The 16,372-nt window shown below is 41.4% G+C and overlaps 1 protein-coding gene across 4 annotated transcripts in view; it reads right to left on the reverse strand.

Moving 5' to 3' along the window:
* The window catches only part of LOC146635828 (uncharacterized), a 93,017-nt gene that overhangs the window by 23,036 nt on the left and 53,609 nt on the right, over nt 1-16,372 (reverse strand). For 2 of the 4 annotated variants that reach the window (XM_085349083.1, XM_085349085.1), the window contains exons 3-21: nt 15,021-15,082; nt 14,722-14,760; nt 14,193-14,618; nt 13,754-13,980; nt 13,311-13,480; nt 12,966-13,100; nt 12,221-12,319; nt 11,251-12,118; nt 10,962-11,063; nt 10,827-10,861; nt 7,604-7,756; nt 7,324-7,455; nt 6,991-7,038; nt 6,317-6,457; nt 4,371-4,497; nt 2,715-2,885; nt 2,606-2,640; nt 2,206-2,370; nt 1,952-2,086 (exon numbers count right to left, since the gene is read on the reverse strand). In XM_085349083.1, the coding sequence (XP_085205209.1) occupies nt 1,952-2,086; nt 2,206-2,370; nt 2,606-2,640; nt 2,715-2,885; nt 4,371-4,497; nt 6,317-6,457; nt 6,991-7,038; nt 7,324-7,455; nt 7,604-7,756; nt 10,827-10,861; nt 10,962-11,063; nt 11,251-12,118; nt 12,221-12,319; nt 12,966-13,100; nt 13,311-13,480; nt 13,754-13,980; nt 14,193-14,618; nt 14,722-14,760; nt 15,021-15,082 (3,270 nt within the window). The remainder of the gene's footprint in view (nt 1-1,951; nt 2,087-2,205; nt 2,371-2,605; nt 2,641-2,714; nt 2,886-4,370; nt 4,498-6,316; nt 6,458-6,990; nt 7,039-7,323; nt 7,456-7,603; nt 7,757-10,826; nt 10,862-10,961; nt 11,064-11,250; nt 12,119-12,220; nt 12,320-12,965; nt 13,101-13,310; nt 13,481-13,753; nt 13,981-14,192; nt 14,619-14,721; nt 14,761-15,020; nt 15,083-16,372) is intronic. The other 2 variants (XM_085349084.1, XM_085349090.1) reach the window with 2 other exon arrangements.

Below are 16,372 nucleotides of genomic sequence, written 5' to 3' on the forward strand. Positions count from 1 at the left end.
CAGAGGGCCCGGTGGTGCCTGTGTCCGGCAGCCTCGCCTCTGTCAGTACGCCCCAAGGCAGCTGTGGCTACAATGTAGCTTGCTATCGCTATTGCAGTGTGTGAATGGGTGGATGACTGAATGTAGTGTAAAGCGCTTTGGGGTCCTATGGACTAGAAAAGCACTATACAAATGCAGGCCATTTACCATTTACCAGGATTATTCCCCGAGATTCCCAAAGAAACTCCTCTTGAAACGCATCTTTGCACCAAACCATGGAAGTCAATAAAAGGAATAGCATCTTCTATATACACTATTATCAATGAAAAGTTACCTGACTATAATAAAGCATCTTTAAAAAGAAAATGGGAGACAGACCTGGGCTATGTCTATGAAGAGGTAGAATGGCACCATTTATTGGAACAGGCACAGACCATGTTAATTTCTACAAATCACAGGCAAATGCAATTTAATATATTTCATAGGATATATTATACCCCTTATAGGTTACATAAAATTGATATTAATTACTCCCCCAAATGTTTGAGATGTAAGGTGACAGATGGTGACCACCTCCACATGCTGTGGAATTGCCCAGTGATAGAAGAGTTCTGGAGACGGGCGATTGAAATAATCTCAATGGTAATGGGGATCCAAATCGAACTGGACCCAAAACTATGGATTTTAGGTGACACAGGTTCTATAAATGTGAATTATCACAAGAAATATTTTATTTTACTTGCGAGTACTGCAGTGAAAAAATGTATTCTGCTACATTGGAAATCTGAAAACTCTCCAACACTGAGACACTGGATTAATGAGCTAGCGTCCTACTGCACACCTGAGAAGATATTGCATAGTGTAAAAGGGAAATATGGAACCTTCGAAAAAGTTTGGGCCCCTTCCGTCTTTGGACCTAACAGATCATAGAGATGATGCAAATCCCCCTGGGTCTGCCTTGAGTTGATCCCCGGTTAGGCCCTTCTGACTTGATTTCCTGAATGCTGTAGTTTTATCTTGTGGGATGTTCATTCCTGTGTATGAGAGTTTCTATAGATAGGTGTAAATATGGGCTGTCTGGATACACGAATGTGATGAGGTTGAGAGCCATACAGGGGTAAAGGGGTGGGGGGATGGTGGGAGGGGTTCACATGATGTGTTTTCTGTTTTGCTCAATTTTTTTTTTTTGAATTCTTTGTTCTTTGTTTGTTTGTGTGTTTGTTTTAAATTTCTGTATTTACCAATATTGTCATTATTATTATTATTATTATTATTATTATTACTATTCCTGTATTTTCTGTGTTTGGTTTTTCAGATGTTTGAGGTTATCCCTGAAAGGCATAGATACAAGAGTGTGCACCTGGGAGTGCTTTTGTGGTCACAATGGCCTGCCATGCTGTGGTTATTTGATGATACTTGCTCTGTCCCATAGTTGTGAGTTTTCTGTTTGTTTGTTTTTTGTTTTGTTTTTTTTCTTTCTTGCTTTGTGTGTCTGTTTGTTTTTTTTGTTCGTTTCTAATTTAAAAATGAAAATAAAGCTTAGAAAAAAATAAATAAATAAGTGAGGGCATTGCTTAATAGTCAGTGAAACACTCCATAACCTATGTCTGGGTCTTTAACGTTTACACAGGACTGACTTCACAAGAAGCTCTGTGGAAACTTTAAAGTGGTGGCGGAATGACGTGGGCTGTCATCTATGAACAGAAAAGTGGATAAAGTTCATGCAGCTTTTGTGCTGCTGTCGCAAAAAGGAAGGAACAAATACAGACAAAATAATAATAAATACTTGATTTGAAATTCATGCATATGTTCCCTGTTTTTCATTTCTACTAAATTGGGCAATTCCCTAGTGAAGGATGATGCTGTGCTCACTCCTTAGAGGAGAAATCTTTTTTGATTGGCACCTGAATAGTTTGAGTGAAACAGGAGCATGCCCCTGATTTAACAGCCCCCGATTGCTCCATTTTCATACCTCACTTGAACCAGGATGCATGTCTTTTAAAACAATGTGGATTCCTAGTCTCCACTCTCCAACTGTAACTGGATCTTTGAGGTAATCTCTGGCGAAATCGCAGCACGCATCCCAGCTGTTAAAAAACACAAAGGCCTGGAGAGGAAGAAAGGGGAAAAAATGATGCAGAGGAAACATTCAATATTAATCATTAAATTGAATTAAATTTGCAAATGCAAATTTCTCTGTATCAGCCTGCTGGGTCTACTCCTCACCCTCCTCTGCAGTGATAAAACGATTATGTTGTAGTACAGAGTCTGAACAGTCTGATCAGGGAAGTAACGCCACACCAGCTTGGTGACATCCTCCTGTCTGTAGTTTCCTTCTGGCAAACCAGTCAACATGATCGTGGAGAACGTAGAACCTTGAGATTGGGCTTTCTACAAGACACAAGGTTCAAGAACCAAAGTTTATGTGAAGAGAAACTTTGCAGCACTTTTTAAAAAAATATATTACTATAACTGACCACATAGAGAAGACAAAATGAAACCAAGTTTAGCAGAAAAAGAGAAATGTGGCTTTTGAGGTCGGTATTTGGAAAAATGGACGCCTCTTGGTATTTACTCAAGGATTCCTGTTTAACACATGAAACCTTGGTTTATAAAATGCACTCACCTCAATGTCATCAGGTTCCCTGACAGTTAAATACTCTAGAAGTGTAAAACACACACAGTTAGTAACAGTCAACACTTTATATCTGGAGGTTAATTTTAGTTTCTCTCACCTGGGATTGTGAACCAAGGAGCGACAGTGGGGAACACAAAGGGACTAGTTGTCATTGTGATCCAATATGGTGAAGTGCTGGGTTGTGGGACGGTAATATCTTCTGTTGGGACAGCTGCCCCGTCAACAGCAACATCGCTGTCTGGCAAAGCTTTGTGTGGCAATCTTGGTGCTGCACAAGAAAAAATAAGTTTTGTTTATTTGTTATTTTCTGTGTGTGTGTCAGGTTTTTAACTGACTTTCAGTTTAACTTTAAGCACCTTTACAGATATCCAAGGTATCATAGGCATCAGGAAAAAAATGATTAGAGAGTTAGACCAAATGCCAGTCTGAAAAAGTGGAGTTTAAGTAATGGCTCTGGTTCATGTGTCTAGGGCAGAGACAAGCAGAAGGGAATTGACCGCTGATGGAGCAAAGACTTCTGGAGGGACCAGAAAAGAGGTTAGAGAGATAACGAGGCAAATGAGCATCAAAGGATTTGTGGGAAGGAGAATCACAGTGTTAGTGAATCAAAGTTGAGGGAATGTGTTGCAATAATTTATTGTGGATGACGATAAAGCAGCAGTTTTGCATATGTTGCAACATTTCTCGGACTTCGCTTTATCCAGAGTCCAGGGAAGAACTGAAAAATATATCCATGACTGTTTCACAAACAGAAAGTGAAGGAAAGCTTATTATCCAGACTCTGTGTGATAGATGTGATGTGTTTCCATGATGGTGGAGATGGGAGCAGCTGGTGCAGCACTGGAGACAAAATAGATTTTGCAATATCTGGTAGTGAGGAGCCACAGCCCTGAGCTCAATCATACTGTTGAAATTTTTGAGGAAACTTCAGAATAACCGGGGTTACTGGCAGTGTTAGTTATTTCGGACATGACTACTTGTATTTCAGTATTGATAAAACTGAACTCCGAAAATATCTCTAAGTTCCTCTTTTATGACTTTAGACAGTTCTCCTCGCAGGGGGTTTAGTGTTGGCTTTCAGTTCTTCAGCAGTCATGCCTGCCGTTTCAGTTAGGTCGGATGAGACTTTGTTCGATTCATCTGTATCACGTTGGCGCGTGGTTCTTGCAGGCCGCGAGGTGTCTTCTTTCCACCAGAAAGTCCCACAGTAGTCTGTGGTTTGGCCCAATAAGTCCTTATTTTGTTCTCTAAGCAAACTTTAGGAGTTCAGAAAGTGGAATGTGACATTTATAAGAGAATTTTTCAGAATTCTGCAGCTCTACTAAGTTGTGTGTTACACCATGTCTTGCTCTATAGCGCCCCTGATTAGTTGGAATTTAATCTGTCTCTAGTATCAGTATGCTTTTGCCACTCCTTGTAATCTTCAATTCACTTGCTTCTTTTGTGCATCACCCACTAAGACGACAATATTTGCCGTATTGTCCAAAGACAAGAGTCTCTTTGGACAATACGACCAATGTATAAAAAGTATAACTCTTAAGCTTGCCTTGTAGAAGACCACGTAGATCTCCAAAGCAATCCCACAGTACAGGAAGGCCAGCAGGACAAAAGCAGCTACCCTTACCAGACACGATTTACAGCCAAAAAACAACCCACCATATTCAGTGTATTACCAGATGACCTTCCATCAACTTCACCTTTTTTTCCCCGTTTAAATCACATTTATTTAAAACCCCATTCAAAACACACTTACGCAGTGACGTAAATCCACTGTGTGGTATTTCCACCCTTGACAATTTGTGGCCAGTGGCCTGTTTTAGAAGGCTGTACCAAACACCAAGGCGATCAGCATCACACACAGACTCAAATTCAATTAACACCTGAAACACAAGAAAGATAAAATTTACTCTAAACATTTTAATTTCACATTCTAAATGGTAGAAAATGGAACACATGGAAACAGTGAGCTAAGCACAGCTTTATTGTGGAGTTCACTGGATTCAAAAGTCAGAAATCCTGGATCAATGAAGCACTGGAGCCATGCTCAACGTGACCCCTGCACTAATGCTCTAATGTGATGAACACTAGTGCGCATGAGCATATGAAGAATCATGTGCTACAGCGAACAGATTACCTGCAGTCTCTCTTTACTATCTTTATAGTTTTGCAGTTGTGCTTTCATCAAGATAAGTAGCATCCAAAACCAGTCACATTATCTTGTTTTAATGTGTCTGTCAATTTTGGGGGGATAGTTAAGAATACACTTACATAAACACATACACTGAACAAAAATATAAACGCAACACCTTTGTTACTGCTCCCATTCCCCATGGGATGGACGTAGAGACCTAAAATTCATTCCAGATACACAATATAACCATCCCTCCCAAACAGTGGTCACAAATCAGTCCAAATGTGTGGTAGTGGGCACATCTGCTATATTGAGATAATCCATCCCACCTCACAGGTGTGCCACATCAGGATGCTGATCTGACATCATGAGTAGTGCACAGGTGTACCTCAGACTGCCCACAACAAAAGGCCACCCTGGAATGTGCAGTTTTTTGCGCTATTGGGGGTCTGGGGACCCAGAACCGGTCAGTATCTGGTGTGACCACCATTTGCCTCATGCAGTGCAACACATCGTCGCATGGAGTCTATCAGATTGTCAATTGTGGCCTGTGGAATGTTGGTCCACTCCACTTCAATGGCTGTGCGAGGTTGTTGGATATTCGTGGGAACTGGTACACGCTGTCGTATACGCCGGTCAAGCACATCCCGAACATGCTCAATGGGTGACATGTCCGGTGAGTATGCTGGCCATGCAAGAACTGGGACATTCTCAGCTGCCATCTGCCCTGAACAATGTGAACCATGATTCATCCGTGAAGCGCACACCTCTCCAACGTGCCAGACGCCATCGAATGTGAGCATTTGCCCACACAAGTCTGTTACGGCGACGAGCTGGAGTCAGGTCAAGACCCCGATGAGGACGACGGGCATGCAGTTGAGCGTCCCTGAGACGGTTTCTGACAGTTTGTGCAGAAATTGTTTGGTTGTGCAAACCAATTGTTCCAGCAGCTGTCTGGGTGGCTGGTCTCAGACGATCTTGGAGGTGAACCTGCTGGATGTGGAGGTCCTGGGCTGGTGTGGTTACACGAGGTCTGCGGTTGTGAGGCCGGTTGGATGCGCTGCCATATTCTCTGAAACGCCTGTGGAGACGGCTTATGGTTGAGAAATGAACATTCAATGCACGGGCGACAGATCTGGTTGACATTCCTGCTGTCAGCATGCCAATTGCACGCTCCCTCATTGCTTGTGGCATCTGTGGCATTTTGCTGTGAGACAAAACTGCACATTCCAGGGTGGCCTTTTGTTGTGGGCAGTCTGAGGTACACCTGTGCACTACTCATGATGTCAGATCAGCATCCTGATGTGGCACACCTGTGAGGTGGGATGGATTATCTCAATATAGCAGATGTGCCCACTACCACACATTTGGACTGATTTGCGACCACTGTTTGGGAGGGATGGTTATATTGTGTATCTGGAATGAATTTTAGGTCTCTACGTCCATCCCATGGGGAATGGGAGCAGTAACAAAGGTGTTGCGTTTATATTTTTGTTGAGTGTAGCTCATACAGCCTTTCACAGACTTTTAAAACATGCACTTGTTGCTGCTTATAAGTGTGTTTATACCTTGTTGAGAAGAGGCAGGTAGTTTCTTACAATACCGATTTTTCCCAAAGCTTCTCTGAGATCCCGGGACTCGCCTGGTGAGATGTTCCTGATGTAGATTGTCCGTGCTCCAATATCTGTCACTTCCTGTTTCGATAAACCCTGGTGAACATTAAAACAAACCAGAAACAGTATTTAGTTTAACAATATTTCATGCTTTCTTAAACTACAGTTCCAAGATTAAGGTCATAAGTTTGCACATATAGTCACACAGCAGTATGCACCCTGGCAGCTATCTTCATTATCCAAACAATTTATAATTGCAGCTCTTGCTTTTGTTGATAACATTGTTTGAGAAAATATTTAAACTTAGCTGTGTACACAGAAAACCACTTTTGGCCCTTTCCTGGGTTCTTAGTTTTTTGCATGTTTCAAATTAAATTAAAAAAAAAACACACACACACACACAAAAAAACCACATTTTTTTTAAAATACAAAATGCAGTTTTGAATGAGGATTTAACTTATTGCAGGAAAAAAGTTATCCAAACCTTTCCTAGCCATGTGTTAATATATGCTCATATTTTTCAAGGTGTTTTGACTTGGATGTGAGTGCTGCCAGTTATAACTTTATACTCTATACTTTATAAGGTATTCTAGTGTAGTCTGTGTTTCTGAGATATGTGTGCGTGTTACCTTCTTAACATAACACAGCCGATACATCAGATATATATAAAACTCAAGCTGAAAGAAAAACAAATAGTTAAAAGTCATTACATCAAATAAATGTTGGATTCTGTTAAATTGATTTCAGTTCAAAGAGTATTTTTTATTACTTATAGCCTCTACAAAATATTACTTTTTTTTTTTTTTTACTTACAACCACATTTTAAATAGATTGAACATTTAAAAACATCAGCTTGCTTTTAAGGATACTGTTTCCATCAACAAGCAGAAACAGATATTTTCAATTATTTTTAATAACATATCTCACAACAGTAAAGTGTATTATCTAAACACAGTGCTCACCGGGGTCGTTAAATTCTTGTACTTCACAACCTGCAGTCGAAGTTTAGACCCATTGAGAAAAAATTTACGATCATTTTCTGATGCTAGCACGATGTTTTTGGCTGCCACTGCTGTCGGCATGAGGGCAAAAGCCTGAAGGAAAAACAAACACTGACACACTGCGCTCACAAAATACGTAATAACTAAATGTTAGTTAGGTCGTCTTAGAAAAGACATTTAGAATCCCATTAAAATGAAGGTAATAATCCAGCCCAATGCAAATTCATGGCCTGGTGCTTACCATGCGCGCCTGTGGTATAACGTAGATCGTATCGTCGTAATATTCAAATCTGTGTCGAGTGAGCAGATCGGCGATGTCCTCCTCTTCATAACAGCCATCACGATACTTAGGCAGGTTGCTTATTAACAGCACCTTGTAATTAAGCGAAACAATCTGTGCAAAAGAAAAGAATAAAGTCAGAGTTTTAGATTAGTTTACAATTGAAGAAATTCCGGACAGAAATCTCAAAAAGGCAAAACATTCAGTTAGAAACTGTGCCTCACTTTGAGCACTGTCTACAACTATGAACACAATGAGGTACATCAGAATAAAATACTGAGTACAAAATGTTTCTGATGCTGATTTTGGTTTGACTTCTTTTTTTCTTTTTCTTTTACACAGTACAGCTCAACCTTGACTCACTGATAAAAAAAAGGCAGTAAGAGTCAGCTATGAAAGTACTTTTCATTCATTTAAGGTGGATCCTTAAAGAGTGATAACTGATTCACAAAAGGAAATGTGTAAACAGCACTATTGCGCTTTTCAAACTCAGGAAGGAAAAACTGTTTCTGTAGTAAAATATTTAGTATACACATCCAGAAATGCATACACTATTATATATTGTACATATATTTATTAGTTTCAGGTTGGCCATTCTTGTATTTTGCTCGTTTGTGTTGTTGTGTTTGCACATCTCTGTTGCTTGTGGGGCTCGCACACAAGAATTTCACTCGCATGTGCTGTGCCAGTGTGCCTGCACATGTGATGTGACAATAAAAGTGATTTGATTTGATTTGATAGTAGACTGCTTAAAAAGAAAAGCTGGGCTTCTATTAATTTGTGAGGAACTTTCATCTCTTATGCTTCTTAAAAGGTTCTTTAGTTTTAAAACAACTTGCTGAGGTATTCAAGCCCCCTACTTAAACCCCTATTTTTTTAAGCACTCAAAACCACCATGTCCTGGATGATTGTGCATATAATTTGAACATTCCAAATTAGCTTTTTAATAACAGACTTTTTTTTTTTTTTGCCTGTCCCGTTTGGCTCTTTTGCCATCAGAATTATTGTCTAAAGGCGAGGAAAGATGCCCAACGGATTTACTTTACCAAATTGACCATCCCAGCCTTGCCGTAATGGTCCATTTGATTCACCTTTTATTGTTTATTTTATTTTCATTTGCTGAATACGGGACAGACTTGACTGGGGGAAAGAAGGGGAGAAAGAAAGAGGGAAAGAGAAACAACTGAGAATAGGGACGGGGGAGAAGGGCAAAAAACAAAAACCAACAGAATAAGCTGAGAGAGGAAAAAAAAATGCATCTATCGATCACCTGGATCACCTGTTGAGAAAGAAAAAAGAAAACAAGCAGAAGAGAACAAGACTAATAGAATAAACAACATCACAATGATATATGGGAATATGACAGTAAATACTAAATATTAAACATTATTGTGCAGCACGTAAGATCAACAGAACACAGTGTGCTTTGAGGTAGGAGCCAAAAAGGGTGTAGTTTGTGGGTGTGATCACCCGTGTGTACACCTGTGAGCATGGACGCGCTTGTTTTTTAAAGGTTCCTTCATGTAATGATCTGCTAGAGGGTGTGGGGGGCCACTGCCCCGTCCTCCAGGGCATGAAGCAGGTATGGAGGAGATCAAAACTCCAGACATCCAGAGGCCCTCAGAACACAAGAGACCAAGGAAGACCAACAGAGGGGCAGCCGCGCCACTGTCCCAGTAAGAGCTGAGGAGAGTCCCAGATGAGGGGTCACTCAGCAGCCGCGGAGCAGAAGCCAGGGGGAGTTGCAGTGATGCGCCCGTGAGCTCAGCCGGCAGCCAGCCGTGCCTGAGTGACCGATCCCCAGGCCGAGGGGCCGGGGGCACTCCACCTCCGGAGTGGCCCAAGCGAGCCCCAGGCTCCAGGCCCCAATAAGCGGCCGCCAAGGAGTGAGCCGGTGTGTACCTGGACGCCCATCCCCGGACACAAAGAACCACCAACGCACCGATGTCTGAGGGAGTCCGCCACCGGCAGGGGAAGTGGTGGTGGGTGGAGATAAGCCTCCAAACCTTGGAGGGCCTGAGATGTCCCCAGAGAGGTGGTGTCTGATACCCGACCTGACATATAGACACAGACATACAGGCACACACAGATACAAACATCCATTCCCACCCTCATGCTCTCATATGCACTTACTCCACACTCAACCAACGTGGAGACAGACATAAAGAGACGTTGTACACACGATCACACTCCCCAAGCGTACTCTACAAACCGGGTCTAGGTACCCTTGCCCCTGGTGGGGGGGAACTGCACCCAGACCCAGGTGGTGTTACCCTTTTCCCTGCGGTGGGGAGAGGCAGACCGCCCCGACTCCACAGCAGCAGGGAGGCCCCACACTCCAGACCACAGTCGGACGGCCAATTCCTCCTCCTAGCCCCCCCGCTCCAGCAGGTCGCAGAGAACGGGGGTGAGAGAAGACTCCAAACCTCCCTCCACCTGCTCATTGTAGTGTTGATGCAGCAGGTAAGCGCATAGCCCCTCCTGTTAGCCCTCAATGTCTATGTGTATTTAAAATTGAGAGGTGGGCAACGACGCCAGGGGTGAGGTGTACAGACTTTTAATATGTGTTAGTATACAAGATAATTTTTCGCCATCTTACAATGCTGTGATTGCAGCCATTCTCCAACTCTCTGTGAATAGTACTCATGACCATTGATCAATGGGTTTTGATCAGTGAGTTTTGATCAGTGGTTGTTGATCAATGGTCATGAGAATTTGCATAATTAAAATTAAGGGACTGACTTCCCAGCCCATTGTTCTTTCAGTGGGCTGGTTTCAGTCATTATGCAAATGTACTGTTTATAAGATTTGGGGAAACCTGCAGTTAGCTGAGACTGAAAAAGTCACTTGGATGAGTGACGAAACGTTTCTCCCACAAAACGCTACGTCCAGATGAACAGAATCAACTTTTGGAGATACACGATAATTATTTTGTTTTGGTACTAAATTGGTAACCATGCTTTGTGTAATTCTATTAGTGTATGTAAATCTCTGTTATTGCGACATACCTACTGAATTTTTAACATTTTTCTACATTTACACCTACTTGAGTGTCACCTGACAATGAGATATAACCCAACTATAAACTTTTAAAACAAACTGAACTATTTCAGATCAAAACTTAACCACTTTGACAAAGCATGTTTTTCTTACAGGTATAATTTAAGTGTTTTTTTAATGTTACCTGTTTACGGGGAAGCCTGACTGTCTTGAGACAACCTGTAAAGTGCAGAGCAAAAGAAAAACAGAAAATAATTATAAAATAGAAAATATCTTCACACTGGGAAATCTTTCATACAGATCTTTGGGGATTTCTTACGGATTTTTTCTGGACATAGTTGCTTTTCTATCAGTTCCTCAAATGTTGGGTGGGTAGGAGCGACCGGCTGATCCTTTGAGATCTTCTTTGCAGTCACAGAGACTTAGAATAAAGGAAATGTAGTTAAGTTAAATAGTGGTAGTTTAGATAGGATGCAAATTACCCAGCTGATTTAAATAAAAATCTGAAAACTGTTCTCGTCATGAAGCACAGTCTTTAGCTTTTGATTCCGTCCAACATCCTGCTGTCAAAGATACTCCACACTTGAAGGTGTTTTCTGTCCACTTACCTTTGTCCTTTGTAACCGTTTCTACACTTTCAACTCTTTGCTTTGCCTCCACAGAAATCTCAGGTGATTTTCCTGCAGTCTGCTGTTGTGTTTCTTCTTGTAGAGCAGAATCTGAGCTCTGTTCGGTCTGTTCTGAAGCTTTGAGTGAATCTTCTGGACTTTTGATGACAGTTTGTGGTTTCTGAGGTGGATCAGTGGGTTTTGGTGGCGATGTATTTGGCTTGGTCTCAGCTGCACTAGTTGGTAGTTGATTCTCACTTGATATAGTTGGTGACGTCTGATTATCTTTGCCGTCAGTAGAAGTTTCAACTTCTGTGTGGTCCTCCCTTTCAGAAGCTGATGCTTTTCGTGCTTCACCTTTAGGCCCCATCGCAGATTCATGAATCTTTGTTTCAGGTTTCTTGTGTTTTGTCTCTACATCAGGCTTATCCTCTGACGTTGTTGATTTAGAATGATCCACTTTTTCTTTTTTCAGAGTTCCTGCTGATTTAGATTTCTGCGTCGTTGAGGCCGTTTCTGCTTTGGAAGTCAAGACTTTTGGCTCACCATCAACTGCAGCACCTTTAATTGGTTCAACAGCCTTCATAGTATTGGCTGTATTTTTAGGTGCCACCACAGCTTCTTTAGCACCGGTTTGAGACCCTTTGGGTTTACGTTTTCCTTTCAAATCACTGGTGTTAGGCTGCTTTTCGGGACTCTTCGTAGATTTACTCTTAGATTTTTCGAGGCTTGAAGCTGCTTCTTCAGCCTTATCACCAGTTTTTACAGTTTTAGCTTTTTGCTCAGCTGAGATGTTTTTTGCTTTGGAAACCGAGACTTTTGCTGTAGTTTCCAGTTTAGTTTTTGTGGTTTTCTTGGATGCAATTTCCTGTAAACAAAGATAATTTTGGATTAATCAGATTACTGATCATTTTGCCACAGAAGAGCAGTGATGTTAATATTTGTATTTCTCAAGGGAAAACAAAGTTACCTTTTCATTAACAACACTGACAGTTACTTCTTTTATGTCAAAGTTCTTTAAGCTCTTCAGTTTCTCAGCATCTTCCTGTTTCTCGAAACACACAACTGCCTGGGTGTGCACAAACACACACACACACACACACACACACACACACACACACACACACACACACACACACACACATTAATTTGGATTACTACCAAAACTTTTACGTTACTACATTCACACTAAAAATCATATATGAGCACTTGTCAGTAGCTTACAAGTATTTGATGACAAGTTTGAGTTTTCCAAGCAAACTACAAGCAACGGTGGCAACTTGCAAGCAACCAATGCGATTCCAAGGATGTTTTTAGTGCAATGTGTATATATAGATTAAAAAAATGCATAATGCAAAGCAGCAAAATAAAAACAAAATACATTGTGTATGCTTTCATAGGATTAGACTCGAGCAGAAACTTTCTGACATTGTGATGTCTATATAAAAGCTCAGTATAATCCAAAGTAGCCATGAATGTGAGGGCTGCAAGACCACAGAAGAAAAGTAAGGATAACCAACTGACTTTAAACCGCATGATGAATGCATGACTATAACTAATGAATGGACAGTACATTTATAGAGAATTGTAGCTACGATGCATAAATATCTATCTTAGATTGCAGAAGCAAACCAGGAGACACATTTTCTCTAGATTCACAAGCAGGTCAATGAACTCATCCATCTATAACAGTGAGCAAATTTCAGTGTACATACCTGTAATCTTGACCTAAACAAAACAACTGACTTGGTTTTTCCAAATTTCTCCACAGCAGAAATCACTTCACTGTGAGAGAGACTACTGACAATCCCTTGTAGCCTCACCATGGTTGGAGGGGAAGATTTAGCAGCCTGTGGAAACACAGCGAAGAAAAATATGAACAAACCAAATGCAGATTTCATCATGACAATTTGACTCAAAGTTTGTGCTTGTATAAATTTGTGCTGAAGGATTTAATCTTGCTTTTGTGGCATCAACAATCACGTCACTGTCACCTGTCACTGACCACATAAATTGTCCAAAACTGTCCATTCATGAAAAAAGGCATCATGTGAAGTCACCTTGGTCTTCTCTGTGCTAGGCCTCCCTTTAACTGATTCTGGAGATGCAGAACGTGAGGACGATGATGTTGATGGGGACGACTTCATCTTGGCTAGCTCAGCCAGCAGGGCAGGAGCCAAAGTTTTGACGACAGTCTCCAGGTCAGACTGTTTTGATAAGGACTGGAGAGCTAAAAGACCACAGGTACAAAAGAGATTCACACTTTGGTTGGTCCCAAGTCTCAAAAATCATCTACTGCTTCTGAAAGTTTTATAATCGTAGAAAAAACTATACTGACATTTTCTGGTGGTACTGGTCTTTATTTATAATTTGCATTAGTATAGTTAATGTTATGAGGGGGGTTGACAAGTGAACATAACTTTGCTTTTAGAAAAACCAATGAGTACATACCAAAACCCCCCCCCCCCAAAAAACCCCAAATACCATGAAGCAATTTTCCAACCTGATGTTTCCAGCAGTTTCTTTGCCAAGATCTTCGAGCTGCTCGACTTATTTCGCATAGGAGATGACCTCTTTGCCAACGACCGCCTCTCCCAGCTTCTCCTCGGTGGTGAACGTTTCTCATCTCTTCTTTTCGGCAAGGATCGCCTCTCACGGCTCCTTGAGCGTGATCGATATCGTGAAGAGGAAGGACAGTCATACCATGAGGAGTCAGAATGAGACCGGGACCTGAAAAAAGTATTAATCAAAGAACTTAATGACTCAAAAATAAAAATAAAACATCTCAAAGCACACACCACCATGGATACAAAAGGTAAATACTGTCCACCAATTAAGTGTGTTTAAGTTTACATTATTAAATAAATTACATTTCGCCCTCTCCACTGGAGAGCTAAATCTTCTTGATTGATCCTAGTTCTCAAAATGTATGTTGGACAGACCTGCGATTACGTCTGGAGCTGTAGGGAGATCGTGATCGGCTTCTGTGTCTCTCCCTTCGGGGGCTGCATGATCGAGAACCGGAATGACTAATTCGTCTGTCCCTCCTACGCTCCGACTCATGGCGGCGACGTGAGCTGCCGGAGCGGAAGCGGAAGCGGGAACGGCAACTTCGACTATCTCTTCTTCGCTCCGAGTCACAATTAGTGCGGGGGCTGCGAGAGCGGCTACTTGGCCTATTTCTTCTTCGCTCCGAGTCACGATGAGTGCGGGGGCTGCGAGAGCGGGAACGGCTACTTTGCCTGTCCCTGCTACGCTCCGAGTCACGATGGCTCCGGGGGCTGCAGGAACGGGAACGACTCTCATGTCTGGTTTTCTTCTGGGAAGTCTCAGCAGAAGTTGAGGGAGAGGGCTTGGCACCTGATGCACTAACAATTGCATATAAAAAGAAAGGCACATGTTAAATCAAAGAAAATGAAAGCCTCCAATGCTGCAGGCTTTCGCCAGATGACTTCAAATGAAGATATTTACCCTGGCAGTGATGCAATTTCACCGTTCCATTCTGGGTATCTGTGGAAAAACACAGATACATTTTTGTCAGATGTTGCAAGGTAGAATTTAGTCAGCTTCATAACAATTTAGGTTAGGGAAAATGGCTCATGGTAAATGCTGCAAATCATTAAGGTGCTTTAAATTAAAAAAATACAAATGAACAGTTCTTAGGGAGCTATCCTAGCATTACAACCCCGGCATCATTTTGGCACACCCATGGTTGTGCTGCCCCAAAGATATCGGTTCATAATCACGAAGTACAGAGAAGAAAGATTGACCGCTTTCGCAGAAGTTTGCAGTTCTCGATGTGAAGGCTGGTATTCTGGTGGGAGACCCAATCCTAGTGGTCACAACAAAAAACAAACATTTAGACAAGGTTTATTATTATCAGGAGCAACGTTTGTCATTGACATCACTTGCTGATAAAAGGTCACTAAACTTTGCAGTGGCCTTAAAAAAAATTCTTAAAATATTAACAGTTAGTCCTTCACTGAACGCAGAAGCATTATAACATTAGCCAGGAGCCTGGATTGTATTTAAACCTTCATAGGCCAAAAACCAGGAACAAATAAGCGTGACACATTGTACCTTTCCTGGGATAAAATTTTAAAAGTGAAATTATTTAGTATATATAGAAAACACAAGTCAAACATCTGATTACAAACAACCAAAACAAAAGGTCAATTAGGCTCTGGATTCTGGACTCTCAGGCTCTTCTTATGGCATCAAACTTTCCCGAAGCTCCAAGAAGGTCGTCTCAGGAGAGGCCAAGTTTGGATTAGGACAAAATGCCGATGACGATCACAGTCGGAGTAGCGACAGGAAGATGACGTTGAAATAGACCAGAAGAGGAAGGCGCTGTTTCTTTGACGAGGAGCTCAAATGTGAAATTTGGTGCAGCGAAGGAAGGCCGATCCATAAAGAGAGATTCAACAACAAATCAAATCAAATCTGGTGCTTGTGTAGCTCATGACTGGGCGCAGCGGGTGCTTATGTTTGTGGTAGTAAATGATGTTGCCTTTTGGGACACAGAAACACTAACTTAAAAAGAAAGTATGAGTTAAAAAAAAAGAAGAAGCGAGTATTACACAAAAACAAGGTGCCTACTAATGTGAAATAAAGGACAAAACACACTATTCTTAACTCTAATGACAAAAGACAAAAAGGGGAACTTTTACATTCAGCAACAGTTCCAGAAAAAGCAAAGCTGAATGTGCACTGTGGAACAGCAGCCCAAGAACAGAGACAAATGAAAAAACAGCCGTCTTCCAACATTTTCTGATGCACAGGCTCGTCAGGTTTGCAGGTTTCTCCTCATCACGTCATCTGAGGCCTTGGTTCCATTGTTAGCAAAAGCCTTGAATGTCTTCGCATCAGTTTATGTCAATTTAAAAGAGATTAAATCTATCAATTGCAAGTACAGACCACTGAAGATTCTGAAGGTCTCTTATTAGTAGTGTTTTTCAATTACAATATCTGATAGACATATAGTTAAGTTTAGTCTGCACTGTAATCCTTCAGAAATTCTGGTACAGAATACTGAATTGCAGAAATATGTGAAAAATTTGTCCAAATGTTTGCAAGCCAAGTTGGTAGTCTTCCTATAGTCACCATCATGCAGGAATAGTGA

This window comes from Diplotaxodon limnothrissa, linkage group LG3 (genome assembly GCF_057381915.1).
Source record: "Diplotaxodon limnothrissa isolate DT_005_m linkage group LG3, D_limnothrissa_male_GT1.1, whole genome shotgun sequence".
Lineage (NCBI taxonomy): Eukaryota > Metazoa > Chordata > Actinopteri > Cichliformes > Cichlidae > Diplotaxodon > Diplotaxodon limnothrissa.